The 16,647-nt window shown below is 46.1% G+C and overlaps 1 protein-coding gene across 3 annotated transcripts in view; it reads left to right on the top strand.

Annotated features, from left to right (window-relative positions):
• The window catches only part of Abtb3 (ankyrin repeat and BTB domain containing 3), a 232,945-nt gene that overhangs the window by 120,361 nt on the left and 95,937 nt on the right, over positions 1–16,647 (top strand). For all 3 annotated transcript variants that reach the window (XM_057758173.1, XM_057758175.1, XM_057758172.1), the window contains exon 2: positions 13,035–13,184. In XM_057758173.1, the coding sequence (XP_057614156.1) occupies positions 13,035–13,184 (150 nt within the window). The remainder of the gene's footprint in view (positions 1–13,034; positions 13,185–16,647) is intronic.

Raw genomic sequence — 16,647 nt, 5'->3', positions numbered from 1 at the left:
CCTTTGGAAAGAAACCTAACCTCTCTGGGCCCCCTTTTAATCATCTGTACAATGATAATCAAGCAAACTACTTAGAGACATGAGGATTAGAATAATTCATGATGTGAATAGTGCCTGGCTCGTAGCAATTGTCACAAAAATCTTAACTCCTATTTTTCATGAGTTCTATTATTTTCTGTCCTCACCCAAATGTCATTTGCACATACCCTGCTGTGTAAAGTGGAGAACTGGGGGCACTTGGGGAGTCTGGGTCAGCTTGCCCTGGGAAACAGTGTAGCATGATACCCAGAAAAGTAGACTATGTGTCCTGGAGAAAACTGAGGGAACAGCTTAGAGTCAAGAAAAGTAATGTGAGCAGAGACATCCAGGGACACGAGTGGCTTTGTGAGCTTATGAGTAGGATGGAATTTGTTCGGACAGCTGGACCAGGCAGGGGCCACAGAGGCCTTTGAGCCCTGGGTAGAGGTTTCCATCTCATCCTCTAGGCAATAGGGAGCCACTGAAGGTCGTTGAAGCGGGAGAGGAAGGTCATGGGCTCTTGGCTCAGAGCAGTCAGATGTGTTTAACACCCAGAGAGAACTCAGCTCTTGCCGCAGACAAAATCGATTCTAAGCACAGTTGTGTGTTTTCTTGTATTCTGGAAGCTGGAAGCCTGAGATGAGGCACCCACGGCTTTGGTTACTGTGGAGGCTGACGGGAAGGATTGCCATCTTCTCTCCCGAGTTTTGTCGGCTGCCCTGTGACCCACTCCAATCCCTTTTCCCCTCCTCACAAGGCTGTCTCTATGTATCAGTGTAATGGTTTAATTGTCAACCTGACAGTTTAGAGTCACCGGGAGGAGAGTCCCAAAGAGCGAGTGTCTAGATCAGGTTGGCCTGTGGGTGTGTCTGTGTGAGATTGTCTCCACTGTGTTAGTGGGGGCGAAAAGACCTGCCTGTTTGGGGCAGCACCTTTCCCTGGATCTAGGTCTTAGAGTGGTAAACTCAGAGGGAAGGCTGGGTACTCTGAGCTTGCATACGTTCATCTCCTTCTGCTCCAGACAGTGGGTGTGACCAGCAGCTCCAAGTTCCTGCCTTGGCTTCCCTGTCATAATGGCCTATAGCCTGGCATTGTGAGCTGAATAAGCCTTTCCTTCTTTCCTTTCTTCCTCCCTCCCTCCTTTTTTCCCTCCCTCCCTCCATCCTTTCCTTTCTTGTTTCTCCCCCACCCTCTGTCTCTATTTATTTTGGCTTTTTGAGGGTTTCTCTGTGTAGCTTTGAAGCCTGTCCTGAAACTCGCTCTGTAGACCAAGCTGGCCTCCAACTCACAGAGATCCATTTGCCTCTGCCTCCCGAGTGCTGGGATTAATGGTATGTGCCACCACCACCCGGCACACTTTCTTTAAGTTGCTTTTGTTGGGGTGTCTTATCACAGCAACAGATATGAACTAGAACAATCAATGTGTCCTGGTCTCCCTCTGCTGTTCTGCCACCAGGCTGAGAAAGGACTCCAAACCCATGTAATATGGTCCCACTCACAGGTTTTGGGGGTTCAGCAGATATGTGTTTTGGAGCCACCATATAGAGGCAACGACACGGGTGATCTCTGTACATCAGTCTCCGACTCTGGCTTATGTGGGGAGCTGGGAACCACGGAGCTGAGTCAGAGCTTCCTCTAGGAACTCTGTGCTTTGATAACTCCCTCAACTGGACATGGCCCCCAGAAGCATCCTTCTATGTGTCTAACCTTTCCCCGGCAAAGGTTAGTGCTTACCCCACCCCTACCCATCCACCCACCCACCGACCAGCAGGCCCCATAACCTGGTTGGAAGCATGGTACCTTTAACTTTTATCAGCAGTCACAAAGCGAGAAATTTAGAGTCCTCTTGTGGCTGGTTTTTGGCTCTATAGTCAGCAGCTGATTTTGCCCTAATGGGATTCTAATGTTTTTAAAAGCCAATTTAGTAATCTTCGTGTTTTTGATGGATTGTGAAAGGCCGAGTAGTTATTTATATCTGTATAACATGAGCGGCTGCAAATGGCAGACTTGCGCTTTTATGTGCTATTAGTATTTGTACTATGTTAACAGAGGGATACAGTCAACACGCACACACGCACACACACGTGCACACATGTACACACGCGCACGCACACACACGCATGCACACGCACGCGCACACACACATGCACGTGCACACACACTTCTGTCACTCTGTGTCATCAACCGTAGGCTATTTCCATTTATTAACATTTCAGTGGATAGTTCTCTACTATATCTTATCAAATAAGTAATAAATCTATCATCGAGCTGTTTAATTAAAAGAAAATCAGGCTTTGAAGACATAGAACACAATTAAATATACTTAGCGCTGAAGCTGGGGTGTATGTGATTTAATCTTTTGTGGGTGACTCGGGATCTTGCAGACCCTAAGGGGCTTCATGATGCATATATAATCCTCTTCCTATGTGGAAGCTCTATTGGAAAGAAATCCCCCACTGGAAGCCAGCCAGGCACAGCAGCCTCCCCTCTAGTGGGATCCTCGCGTTTACCTGGAAATGGTTTCTGTCTATCCCTGGAGGACAGAGATCTGTGAGTGTTTGTCCTTGGCATCAAATGCTGCTGGCAACTGGTGTGAAACCCTCTGGTTTTTTTTTTTTTTTTCAGTTCCCTTTAATTTCTGCAACAGATACCCAGGAGGGTGTTAATGTGGCTTTAACACCTTCCCTTGACGCTGATCTTTCTTCTCTACAAAGAATTCCACCCAGGACTCATTCATGAATTCCACTTGTGCCTATGAAGCCAGTCCCCATGAGGAATGGTAAAAACAGAAATTTGGGAAGGGGGCAGCTAAATGTGTTTCAGGAAGCATAATGTGTATTCAAACATTGTCTTAAAGGGACTTATGCATTCACACAGCCTCATCATTGACTCCTTTTCCCATGCAATCGCCTTCACTCTGAATGGCACACAGAGATCTAATTCAGAATTAAAATTAATATTAGGGAGAATGAGATAAAAATAGGCTCTAAGCATCATTTTAAAAGAAAGGTTAAAAGAAGAACAATTAGATCAAGACTAATCTTTTCTGATTTTAAAGCATTATGAAGCTTTGATAATGAAGCAATTTCTTTCCTATACTGGAAAAAAGACGAGATCAATAGGGTAAAGTAGAAAATATGGACGTGAACTCAGCAGTACCTCGAAATACAGTGGTTGAGAGAGTGGATGTAAATCATTGCCTTATCCAGCAGATAGCAGCACAGCTGATTGGTTACTTGGTAGCTTATCCAGTAGAAAGGGACACATTTGGCTGGGAACTTTGGAAAAATTAAAAATACGACTTCTAGTTCTTTCTAGATAGGTCACAGTTTTAATATTGATAACAAAACTAAAACTACCATCAGAAACATGCTTAACTTTTAGTAATCTTGCCTAAGGGAAACTCTTTTTCTTATGTTCATGTGTGTATGTATGTACATATCTGTGCATGCATATAGAGGCCCGAGGTTGATGTTGGAACTCTTCCTCAGACTCTCTCCCACTTATTCTTTGAAGCACTGTCTCTCCATCCATCAAAACCAGAGCTCGCCAACATGACTAGTATTCCTAGCCAGCTTGTTCCTGGAATCCCATCTCTGTCTTCCAAGGCTGGAAGGCCCCCATACCTACTCAGCGTTTACATGGATTTTGGCGATCTGAACATCAGTCCTTTTTGCTCGCCCTTCAAGTGTCTTGACCACTGATTCATCTCACTATAGAGGAAGCACTTCCTAAACACAACCCTAAACCTATAGAGAAAAAGACTGAATGTGTTCAGTTGAATGGAAACACTCCTGGTTGGATACTATAAACACACTACAAGGACAGATGGGAAACTGAGAAGGGCTTGTGCAGGACACATGCCAGCAAAGGTGTGATTTCTTGATTGATGTGGGATTCTCCTCTGTAGGCTGTGAATACCATTGGTTAATAAAGAAACTGTCTTGGGCCAGCACAGGGCAGAAGAGAGGTAGGTGCAGGAAAACTAAACTGAATTCTGGGAGAAAGAAGGCAGAGTGAGGAGATGCCTTGGAGCCGCCAGAGGAGAAAGACACAAGCTGCTAGCTGTAAGCCTTGTGGTAAAATAAAAAATAAAATAAATGGGTTAATTTAAGAGATAAAAATGAGGTGAAATAAGCATAAGCCAAACAGTATTGTAAGTAATATCGTTTCTGTGTAGTTATTTTGGGACTCTGGAAGGTCGAGAATGAACAGGCAGCCCCCTGCGACACTTACTGTGTGAGGAACTTCTCTATCAGTGAGAATATGTCTTTCTATTTAAAATAAGAAAGCTGTGGAGACTGATTTAGAATCAGGAAGATTGATTTAGGGAAACAGATACTAATGACTACAGACAGCAGTCTTTTACTTAAAAGTATATGAAATTAAATTAAATTAGATACTACCTTCTAGTTTTCACATTGGTTCACATGGTTCACACGCACATGGACTTTTCGTGGCATTTTGCAGAGTTGTACTTGCATGGTGTTTTGTGTGTTCATTAGGTGGATGCTAGTCCCTCTGGCTAGATTCTGTGCTCTCTGAGGGCAAGAACCATCAGACCTCCATCCCCTGGAGAGCTCGTACATTTTTGGGGTTTAATAAATGTTGAAGAGTGAGTGGATGGGTGAATGAGTATGGACAGAAAGATCTTACATCAGAAACTAGTAATAAACTCACTTGGGAGAGTGAGGTAAGCACAGGGAAAGAAGAGGGTCTGTCTACGCTTTACTGTTTAGGTTTTTCAGATGGCTATGTGCAACTTTATGGTCATTGTTTTGAAAACAGTCTATGTATTTTAAGTGAATTCTACAGTGGAAGCAAGAAGGTAAAGGGACATCTAAGAAAAAAGGATGCAAACTTGTGACTAACCCCTTTATCTCAGCATCTTGGGAGGGAAAGGGAAACTCATCCGAAGATGAAGGTCATCAGAAAGTCCTGAGGGCACAGGATCATGCCAGGGGTCCCTCTCAGCCAAATCCAGGGCCTGGTTGAGCTGTGAAGGTGAAGATAGAAGATGGTATCTTGAGATCTCTCTTAAGATATGTGTTGAGAGCCTAGAGAAACCAAAGAGGTCTAGTTTAAGAAGCTGAGCCAAAGGAGCCCAAAGGCAGCATTCGAGTCCTAGACAGCTGAGAGACGGAGAACAGTATGGCTATTGTATTGCTCTGAGCTTGCTGGCAGCTCCATCCTTCTCCACTCAGGATCCTCTAGTGGTTCCTGCCTTGTTCAGGGTTAGAACCAAAGACTTTAGTGCTGCCCACCGCACTCCCGTGTCTGCACTCTGTGCACCCAGCTCGCGAGCTTTGGGCAAGGGGGCTGGATGTTAAAATACACAGACACACACAGACAGAGAGACTACGACACGGGTCATCCTTGAATTCCCCAAGAATGACCCCTTTATTGTGTTAAGGGGTAGGTTATATAGAGCTAGCCACGCCCCAGCCAAACCCACCAGAAACCACTCTCCTGGCATCAGGAACTCCTGAAGGTCTCGTGCTCAGAGCAGCTGTAGGCACTCAGATCAGGGGATTACAAGAAATTCAGGATTTGGGGTCTCACTGCTCCCAACACTTTGGAGTCCCCCATGAGGCTTCACCCAATCCATCCTCAGTGCTTCATTGCCAGTTACTTCTCCCAAGTTACTCTGTTCCTTTCCCTAACAAGCCCAGCACTCACCACCCTTTGGTCCCTCTGTTGCCTGCTCTTCACCCGAGATGTCTGATAGGTACAGATTTCAAGCCTCTGCCTAGACGACTTCTTTACCCCTTCCTCTTTTTCTGCCATTTCCTAAGTAATACTTACTGACTATTGCCTGCATAATTTAATCATTTATTAGAGCATCCATTTAGAACATAAATACTAAAATATCAACAATCTCCAGTACTTTGCTACCCAATCCCAAGCACCTAGAGAATTGCCTGGCACCTAGCAGGTACTCAGCTAATGTTGACTTAATGCATGAATGAACTATGTAGAAGGAGACTGCTCATGCGTTTCCCAGCCACCCAGACCTGAATAATCACACAGAAACGATATTAATTACAACGTTGTTTGGTCAATAGCTTAGGCGTATCTCTAGTTAGCTCTTACATCTTCAATTAGCCCATTTCTATTAATTTGTATATCACCATGAGGCTGTGACCTATCGATAAGGTTCCAGCATCTTTCTCCTTCAGCACCTACACGGTATCTGCCTGACTCGCCTTCTTTCTCCCTGCGTTCAGTTTAGTTTTCTCTGCCTAGCTCAATCCTACCCTGCCATAGGCCAAAGCAACTTTTTTATTAACCAATGGTAATAAAATGTATTCACAGCGTACAGAGGGGAATCCCACATCAGAACTGAGCTTTTAACCTTTGGCTTCTTGCTCCTGCAGTTAGTATTCTCATTAAGTCCTCAGTGTTAGAGCCACACTGACATACCATTGTCTCTGTACCTGGCCTCTTATCCAAAGTCTTCATAACCACATAGCAGCTACTGTAAACTAAGCCCAGTTGGGGAAAGTCCCATCTCTGTGAGCTTGTAGCTCACAGAGGGAAGGACAGCTTGTGGGGGTCACCTTGGGCCACTTCCTGCCTGTGACTCCATCCTACCTGTCCTGCCTCTCTGTCTCTGCTCGGAGCAGTCTCTGCTAAGCTTCTCAATGTCTCGCTGGCTGTCTGGACTGAAATCTCCTGCAAAAGCAGGGCCTGCATGTGTGTGGCATCAAGAGTCAGGCTCAGAACAATAACCTTGAACTTGCTAGACCAGTGTAAGTGGAGATGGAGGCGGGAAGAAAGCAATAGAAATCCAATGTCAGATTACGGTTTCTAGGAATTGGGCTGTGAACAGAGAAGCATAGCACCCTGGAGGTGAAGGTTTAGAATGTGGCCAGTGACCAAAGTCCTCCAGATCCACATCTGGCTGTCTTCTTGCCACCTCTGGCTGTCTGCTTGCCCCCTCTGCACCCTCAGCTCCAGGCACTTCCCCCACATGCAGAGCACCTGCCTCTGAGCCTTTGTTCCCCCCTGGACTGTCCTCCAACCACAATTATAATGATAATAACAGCTGCCATTATTGTGCTATTTATAGAGAGCAAGCTGTATTTCACTCATTTAATCTTCCAGTGGCCCCCATGAGGGTTATGCTAGAATGTTCTCCATTATTCTGTAGTGTTCCCAAGGAAGCCTGTACTTAAGGGGAGGCTAACTAAATGCATCAGTGTCCTGGGCCAAACCAGCCTCCAGAACTCAGAACTCATGCTCTTTGAACTGCTCTGTGGAGTCCCTAAGCAGCCTGTGAAGCTGTGAGGCGGCCTTGGGCTCGCCTCAGGGTTACTGCACAGGACCCCAAGGGATGCACGCTGTGCTCCGTTTCTACGATATCCCAGTTAGTGGAGGTCGGTCTTCACAGCTGAGCCTGTTCAGAAGGTCACCACGCCCCTCCTTACACGCCTCGCTGACACCACACCCACATTTCTGCATTTAGGTTTCCTCCACTCTCATTCTTAAGGGCCCTGGGTCCAACATTTTTAAGAAAGATCTCTGAGAAGGAAATCCATTCCTGGGCAAAATGTGAGCTAGGAACTGTGCTCAGACTACCAGGGGAAGGGTCTGCTTCTCAGACTGTGGGTTCATGAGGCCAGCCCTAAATCTTCTTCCTGTTGCCAAGTCTTAAAAACAAAAACAAAAACAAAACAAAAAAAAAAAAAACCCAGGAGCTCCAAGCTGATGACATAGGGGGAAAAATGTTCTGATATTTCTTTTTTTTTTTTTCTTCATAAATTCTCAGTAAAAGAGAGCCTTCTGGCAGTGACTGGGTTATTGACTTTCTTAAATCTTTAGCTCCAAAGAACTTCATTTACTTACTTTATTAGCAAACATTTATTGACTACATTCTCTGTGCCAGGTTGTCTCTATATATTATCTCATTCCTGCTTCTCCAGCCATGAGGCAGACTATCCAAACACTGCAGAGGGAGGGGCAGGCTTAGAGGAACCAAGTTGGAGCCTAGCAACCTCCATGGAAGGTGGCAAAGTGGAAGATGAGTCCCGGTTTGCATCAGGGTTGGTACAGTCAACTCTCCTTGGCAGACAGAGGCAGATGAGACAGAGCCCAAGCCTGTGCCCAGACCACCAGACCTATGGAGTCATGCCAACCCCCTGCATGGTACATGCATGTCCTGATTCTGGCTTCTTCTGTTGCAATGGCATAGCTATTGGCTACTCACAGAAAATACCAAAATAGACAACCTGTAGTCATACAGTATCAACCCACCATAAAGTGCTAAAAATGAAAAGAATGTTGAGTGTTATTGCTATGATTCAAAGGAAGGTCATAGGAATCCAGAGAGTTCTATACTGTCATCTTATGGTGCCTAAAAAAGAGAGGAGAGGAAAAGAGAGGAGAGGAGAGGAGAGGAGAGGAGAGGAGAGGAGAGAAGAAGAAGAAGAAGAAGAAGAAGAAGAAGAAGAAGAAGAAGAAGAAGAAGAAGAAGAAGAAGAAGAAGAAGAAGAAGAAGAAGAAGAAGAAGAAAGAGAGAGAGGGGGGTTTCCTAATCTTGTATAGCTGCGAGAATTCAAATACATTTTAATCTAAACATAGAAAGTGCTGGGCACAGTGTCTAACTGAGTTGGTACTCAGTATGCTTGGTCTCATCCTCTATCATCACCCCTTACAGTGTCATTCCTGAGGGTGAGCGGCTGAGGTTGGGGGATGGGGGATAGCTAACACGGTCTTCTCCTTGTGGGGAAATACATCCTTGACCCACGACTAGTGATAAGATAGAGGAAGTCGAGGCACTCTGTTTGTCACAGGGCTGTGCTGTGACCTCAAAATGGAAGCAGGCAGAGAGACTGATAGCCCCCAGGACAGATGAGGTGCTGGACATGTTGCATCCAAGATTCTACGCAGAACAACGCTTGTTTACGTTCTGAGTGACCAAACCAAAAGATTCTTTCTCCGGTCACACAAGACTTTGGAAAGATGACCCTCAAGACTGAATCCAGAGAGTAAACAGATGGGAATTCATGCTTGGTAGGGCAGAGTATCGATGAGGCTCTCACACTGGAGGTCAGAGGTTCTCAGTATCTTATTATGTTAAGTCATCACAGTCAGCCCACAGCAACCATCGTTAGTTGCTCTCTGCAGGCAAGGAAACTGCCTGGACATGGGAGAAGTTTTCTCCATGTTGAGAGGGAACTCAGCTCTGTGGGCCTGTCTCTGTCCCACCTCCCTCCAAGGTTAGGGTTGCAGATGCATGTTGCTACATCTGGCTTTTATGTGATCTTTTCAGTTCCTCATGAGTACAGCAAAGACTTGACTGGCTGAGCCATCTCCCCCACCTGCCTTCAAACTTCAATTTTGAACTTGTGTCTTAATCACCGAGCCATTCTGTCCTCAGCTGCAATAACAGGCTTGTATCAGACACTGAAATATGATGCTCTGCCCTTCATATCCACCTAGATACTCTCTTACATTAGAAAAAGATAATTATTTCAGTTCATGTATAAAGTCTTATGTGGTAATTTTCATGAAAATTCCCCCTGTAGGCTCATACAGAGTGGTCTAGTAAGGAGGTGTGGCCTTGTTGGAGGAAATGTGTACTGGGATTGGAGTTTGAGGTTTCAGAAGCTAAAGCCAGGCCCAATGGCTTTCATTTTCTCTTCCTGATGCCTGCCAATCCTATCAGGATGTAGAATTCTTGGCTCCTTCTCCAGCTCCATGTCTGCCTGCATACCTCAGTGCTTCCTCCCATGACAATAACTGACTAAACCTCTAAACTGTAACACAGCCCAATTAAATGTTTTCCTTTATAAGAGTTGCCATGGTTCCTGGGTGGTGGTGATACACACCTTTAATCCCAGCACTTGGGAGGCAGAGGCAAGCAGATCTCAGTGAGTTCGAGGCCAGCCTGGTCTACAAAGCAAGGACCAGAAGAGCCAAACAGCCAAGACTGTTACACAGAGAAACCCTCAAAAACAACAACAACAAAAAAGAATTGCCATGGTTATAGTGTCTCTTCAGAACAATAAAACCCTAACTAAAACACCCTGTTTGGAGTTCTCAAAAAGAAAAACCTAATATATAATCCTGGCATAATAGATCAATTATACATTTTATAAATCTCTATCATCTAGTTCTTAAAGCACTTTTGAATAAATGACATTTCCACATTTGAATTTCATAACTCTCTAAAGGGACAGGAAGGGACATTGTTCATCTGCATGATGAGATATGAAGAAACCCCGTGGCAGGGTGTTATATGCTGATTTCATCTCAGGGCCACGTGTGGAGGACCTTTCTTCTCAGCACGTGAAAGATAGCCTACAAGATCTCATTTCACCACCCTCCCCTGAAGCCCCAGGGAAAAGGAGAAGCCAATGCTTGGCCCCACCTTCCCACTGCTGGACACTGAGGTTCAGAGAGGTTCTGTGACCAGTCCTTACACACAGTAAGCATCAGGCTAGGGTGAGGCTCAGGGTTCCAGACTCACGTTTCCTTGTCCTGTGTCTGTGGATCCCTGTGGGGCATCATGTGGGCTGCAGATGTGGGATAATGCGCAGCCAGGGATGACAACCACAGGATCGAGTCCCTAGGAATGCCTGAGGAATTTTATGATACTCCCTTGTCCCTCCTCCCTCATGTTCAGGACCTCACTCTTGGCTCTTTATGCCCCCTGATCCTGCCCTTCATCCCTTGCAAGTGAGGAGTCTGTGAAACTTACCACAGTTCCTAATGTGGGTCTTGATTTTCTGGTATCGTTTGTAGTGACCTTTTCAAGAGGGGTAGGAAGTCTCTGAGCTAGAGTCACAGAGATATCAGGGACCTCAGTGAGGGGTAGACCCAAGATTGTCACGGCAACAGCTGCTTGGTCTGCTCTCTGACTTTACAGGTCATGTGAGGGAGGGAGGAGGAGACTTAGAGCATCACTGTCTGGGTCCAATAGGAAGGTGAGAGAGGCGGAAGGGCCCCTTGCATAGTGGGCATCCCTCTGAAGGTCTGGTCTTCCTGAAAACTGAAAGATCCGGTGAATAGTGAGGCTGGGTTGGTCTGCCTGCCAGGCTGTGGCGTTCCACAAACACGCTGCCCGTTCCAACTCCTTAGTGGGTCCTCAGAGCTCTCCCGAGGGGCTACAGCCATCAGTTGTTTTTCTTATTGTTGATAATGCACAGAAGAGAAGGGAAAAACAAAAACAGGCTACATCACACAATAAGGGCAGGCAGTTTTCTGTGGAAGATTTCCAAAGGCAAACATGAAAAGTGTATTGCTGTGCTCTGGGCTGTGATACAGAGTGCATTCTTCGGAGCTACAAAATGTTTGACAAATAGGCAGTTGGAAACAGTCTTTAATGGGAATTTATCATTTCCGGACTATACGGATATTAAAATCGAATGGGCATTTGTATCCTTTAGCCACTGTTATCATTCATTCAAAACAATGTTTATTCTAGCCGCCTTCTCCCTGGTCTCAGCCAGCATAGTGAGTGGCAGGATAAGGGTGGGGTTGCTGAGATCTGTGATTTGAGCAGGATGAGGAGTGAAGTTGAGCTACTGGCTTCACGCTCTGCTTCCTCTCCCTCTGCCAGCTGATTTCCATCATTGGGCACTTGTACGTTGATCTTAACTTATTGTCCCCAGGTTGTTTTGTGAGCATCAATGTTCTCTCCTTCTCCCTCTCCCTCTCCCTTCCTCTCCCTCCCTCTCCCTCTCTCTCCTCTCTGTTCTCTCTTCTCTCCCTCCTCTCTCCTCTCTCTTTCTCTCTCTCCTCTCTCTCCCCCCTCCTCTCTCTCCTCTCTATTCTGTCTCTCTCCCCATCTCTCTGCCCCCCTCTCTCCTCTCTCTTTCTCTCCTCTCTCTTCTCTCCTCTCCTCTCCTCTCCTCTCCTCTCCTCTCCTCTCCTCTTCTCTTCTCTTCTCCTCTTTCTCTCTCTCTCTCTCTCTCTCTCTCTCTCTCTCTCTCTCTCTCTCTCTCTCTCCCCCCTCATTCTCTCTTCTCTCCCCCCTCCTCTCTATTTGGCTAACACTGTGTGTATTTCTCTCACCTTCCCTAGATGAGCCAGCAAGCCTGGGCATGTTTTGCTCATGATAAAGGCAGAGCTCAAAATAGCAAGGTTCAATGTCACAAGCACTTTTCAGGGCTGATTCTACCCCATCTGTTAACAATGGCCTTGATCAAAGTAAGTCAATTAATCAGCCTTGAGATTCAAGAAGCAGCAACACACTGTCTTTCCTGAGGTGGCTAGGGATAGGTAAATGCCTCTGGGTCAGCCACATAGCTATATGGTAGGTCATCACTGAAGGTTTGCAGAGCAGAATGGGAGAGAAGAGTGTTGCCTTCTGAGGACTTCTGTAGGCATTCATTGTACCAGGTACAGAAGTCCTAGGGACTCCCTCCCCCAAACCCTGCTCCCATATGCATCTCTACAGAGAAATCTCAAAGCCTTGCCTTAGAGATCACAGCCTGTCCACAACAGTTACATCTACTGAATCAATGAAGGAATTCCTCAGAGGCCACCACTAACAGGGACTGCTCCCAGCCCCAAAATGCTTGGCTGTGTCTGGGAGAGAGGATGAGGATCTCCGGGTTCAGATAAAGCAGCTCTCAGTGGACAGATTCATTGCCAGGCTGGGGAACAATTCTGTTTCATGGCCTTTGGAAATGCAGTGTCCAGATAAATGTTCACATGTTTGTTAAACTCAAGATCCATGTCTAAAAGAGATCCTGGACTGGGGTTGCAGCTCAGTTGGTTTCTGTGTGCCTAGCATGGGTGGGGCCCAGGGTTTTATCCCCAGCAACAAATAAACTGGAAATGGTTGTGCATACCTGTAATCCCAGCACCCAGAAGCCAGAGGCATTCTTGGCTATATAACAAGTTTGGGGCTAGCCTGAGCTCTATATGCTATCCTGTGTCAAAAGGCATTGGAAGTCCAGAGCATGGGTTTCCCATCTCAGCTTCTGACATTTGGGGGTTTGGTTCCTCTCCTTTGGTGGATTGAAAAGTAACAATTTATTCTTCTCTGTGTCTCCCCACCACAGGTGTGCTGAGCTTACCAGAGAGCCTGAACCTGCACCGAGACCCACAGCGGCCCAGCAAGCCAGGAGAGTTACCCATGTTCAGTCAGTCAGAGCTGAGGACCATTGAACAATCCCTGCTGGCCACACGTGTGGGCAGCATCGCTGAACTCAGTAAGTGGACGCCAGCTCATCAGCCTGGTGCCCTTGACACTTAGCCTTTCTGTGTCCAAAGTGGCTTGCCAGTCTTTCATGCCACAGGTGCCCGTGCTGGCCTGGCCAGTGCACTTTTATTGCATGCTTGCTGTGTGTGCAAAACAGTACTTGTGAAAATGGAAAGGCGAGGGCTCTAGAGAAAGGAGGCCTGGTAAATCTCCCAGCTCTGTCGTTACTGCAGGAGAAATCCATTCCTCATCTGCCCTGAGCCTCAATTTTTTTTTTATTAGATTGAAGAAATAATCTCAGCCGACACAGGGTATGGTTCTGATATAGGAACACACAGATGCCCGTCTCAGGGCTTGGCACCCTGCCTGCTTCAGGCAATATGCATGTTTTCTAAACAGTGCCCATTATTGATGTCTACAACAGCATCTGTTGAGCACGCATGTCAGAGTAGCTCTCTGTTCTGTTCAGAATGCTCCACTGGTTCTTCTCTGACCCACAGGATAAACCAAAGACCTCAGAACTGCTGTCAGGCCTGCTACCCTCAGGACCTTTGCACTGATTGTTCCCCCAGCCAAAACAGCTCTCCGTGCCTTTCTTTCTCACCACTATGAAACAATAACTCTTTAAGGACCCCTTGTCTTACTTTAGGCTATTAAAACAAAACAGTAGAGTACACAGGGTGACTCAAAAGACATGCCTTTAGGGCTGGAGAGATGGCTTAACAGTTAAGGGTACTTACTGTGAGACAATGGTCTTGTACCCTGTAAAGACTTGTCTCTTTTTTGGTTTAATAAAGCACTGATTAGCCAGTAGCCAGGCAGGAAGTATAGGTAGGGCAACCAGAATAGGAGAATTCTGGGAAAAGAAAAGACTCAGTCTGCAGTTGTCACCCAGACCCAGAGGAAGCAAGATGAGAAAGTCTCACTGATAAAAGGTACCAAGCCATGTGGCTAACACAGACAAGAATTGTGAGCTAATTTAAGATGTAAGAGTTAGTTAATAAAAAGCCTGAGCTAATAGGCCAACCAGTTTATAATTAATGTAGACCTCTGTGTGTTTCTCTGGGACTGAATGGCAGCGGGACTGAGCAGGACAGAAACCTCTGTCAACGGGCACTTACTGTTCTTGCAGAAGATTCTAATTTGGTTCCTAGCACATGTGTTGGGAGGCTCACATCTACCTGTAATTGCAGCTCCAGGTATTTGATCACTTCTTCCAGCCTTCAAGGGTGCCCTCACACATGTGTGAACACACAGAGGCAGGGATACCCTCACACACGTGTGCATACATGGAGGCAGGGATACCCTCACACACATGTGAATACACAGAGACAGGGATAGCCTCACACACGTATGTCCACACAAAGTCAGGGATACCCTCACACACATGTGCATACATAGAGGCAGGGATACCCTCACATATGTGGATATATATGGAGACAGAGATACCCTCACACATGTATGTCCACACAGAGGCAGGGATTAGGGAGAGGGAGAGTCATTTATTTCTCACAGTCCTTGAGGCTGGGAAATCCAAGGTCAGATACTCAGCTTCTGGTGAGGACTCTCTGCATGGCTTGCAGTTGGTACCTTCTCACTTGGGCCAGGGGAGGGGGGTCCTTCATCTTCCTATAAGACCCTGAGGGCCCCACTCTCTTGGACTTGCCCAATCCTAAGCATCTGCCAAAGCATCTCACAGTCTCACACTGATGGCTGAGGTGTCCATGTGTGAACTGGGAAGACATAAGCACCCAGTCCATGGAGCCATAGATACTTTCATCCCTGTCATTCTGGAGTGTCGTGCCCATCCTACAGCATACTTCATACATCTCTGGTTCCATAGTCTCCTTATTGAGGCATAATTCACATGCCACTTACCTATGCATACAAATCAATCATTTCTAGTCTATTTAACAAGTTGTGCAGCCATCACCATGGTCCGTTTTAGAACATCTTTATTACTCCAATTAAAAAGCCAGTACCCACAATAACCCCCTACCTCCCCTCTCCCCTCACACTACACATTTCACTTCATTATTTTTTTTTATTGTCTCTCTCCCTGCTGGAAGCTGTTTTCTCTTCCTGACAGTACAAATATTTTATTTGTTCACTGGCAGAGCAATGGCAGATATGTGGTACATAATAGGGCTGCAGGAAGGATGGAGTACAAAAGAAAGGAAAGAGGGACCAAAAATATAAAGGAAATAAGGGAAGATGTGAGGTCAAGTTTGCTAGCTGACGCGATCAGATTTAAACATGCCCAGGGAGGACCATTGGGTTCACTCTGTGGGCTCAGGAGTTGCTGCCAAGCCTACTAACCCAAATTTCATCCTCAGGACCCACATGGTGAAACAAGGAACCCCCTCCTCCAACTGTCCTCTGATACCCCCATGCACACCTTGGAACATGCACACACACGTAATACACAAATAAATAGTGTAAAAAAAATAAGACATGTCTAAGAGATTGGGAAGTGCTCCTCTGGGTGTGAGTGTGATGGTATTTCCAGAGACGATGAGATCATGAAGGTTTGGTCCTAATGAGTGGATTCATCCCTTGAAGGATTCATAATATGATAGCATTATTGGCAGGTAGCAAAAGGTAGGAGGCCAAGTTAGTGAAAGTAAATCACTGGGTGTCCTTGGGGATATATATGTATGTCACACTGGTGTCTTCCAGTATGCCTCCCTCTCTCTGTTTCCCACCCACAAAGAAGCAAAGAACAACCTTTACCACACATTCCTTCCATCATGATTTTCTGCCCCAGGACATGAGGCCAAGAGAGGACTCAGGGTTTCAGAAAACTGAACCCTGGGAGCCAAAGCAAATCTTTCCTCTCTTCTTTCTTTCTTTCTTTCTTTCTTTCTTTCTTTCTTTCTTTATTTTTTTTTTTTTTTTTTTTGGTTTTGATTTTCGAGACAGGGTTTCTCTGCAGCTTTGGAGCCTGTCCTGGAACTCCCTTTGTAGACCAGGCTGGCCTCGAACTCACAGAGATCCGCCTGCCTCTGCCTCCCGAGTGCTGGAATTAAAGGCGTGCGCCACCACCGCCCGGCCCTCTCTTGTTTCTTTCAGGCATTCTGGCAGCAATACAAAAACAACTCAGACAGAGGAATAGTCAAAGTTGGAGTGCCCCAGGTTTGAAGAATAATTGGTTGTGTACCCCTAATTCAGGCTTGTGCTCTCCAGGAGACCAACTCTATCCATTTATCTCTGTTTCTATGATAATATGCTCCTGACCAAAAGCAGTCCCGAGGAGTAAAGGGTTTATTTCAGCTTCCACTTCCAGGTCACACCCATCACTGAGGGAAGTCCAGGCACACACTCAGGCAGGAGGTTGGAGGCAGGAACTGAAGCAGAGGGAGTGGAAGAATGTAACTTGCTGGTTTGCTCCTCAACTTATTATGGTCAGCCTGCTTTCTTATATAACTCAAGGCTACCTGCCTGGGAATGGTACCACCCACAGTGGAATAGGC

Source organism: Chionomys nivalis, chromosome 25 (genome assembly GCF_950005125.1).
Source record: "Chionomys nivalis chromosome 25, mChiNiv1.1, whole genome shotgun sequence".
NCBI classification, from domain to species: Eukaryota; Metazoa; Chordata; class Mammalia; order Rodentia; family Cricetidae; genus Chionomys; species Chionomys nivalis.
Note: the sequence above shows the minus strand (reverse complement) of the source record. Positions and strands in the feature narration are given on the sequence as shown.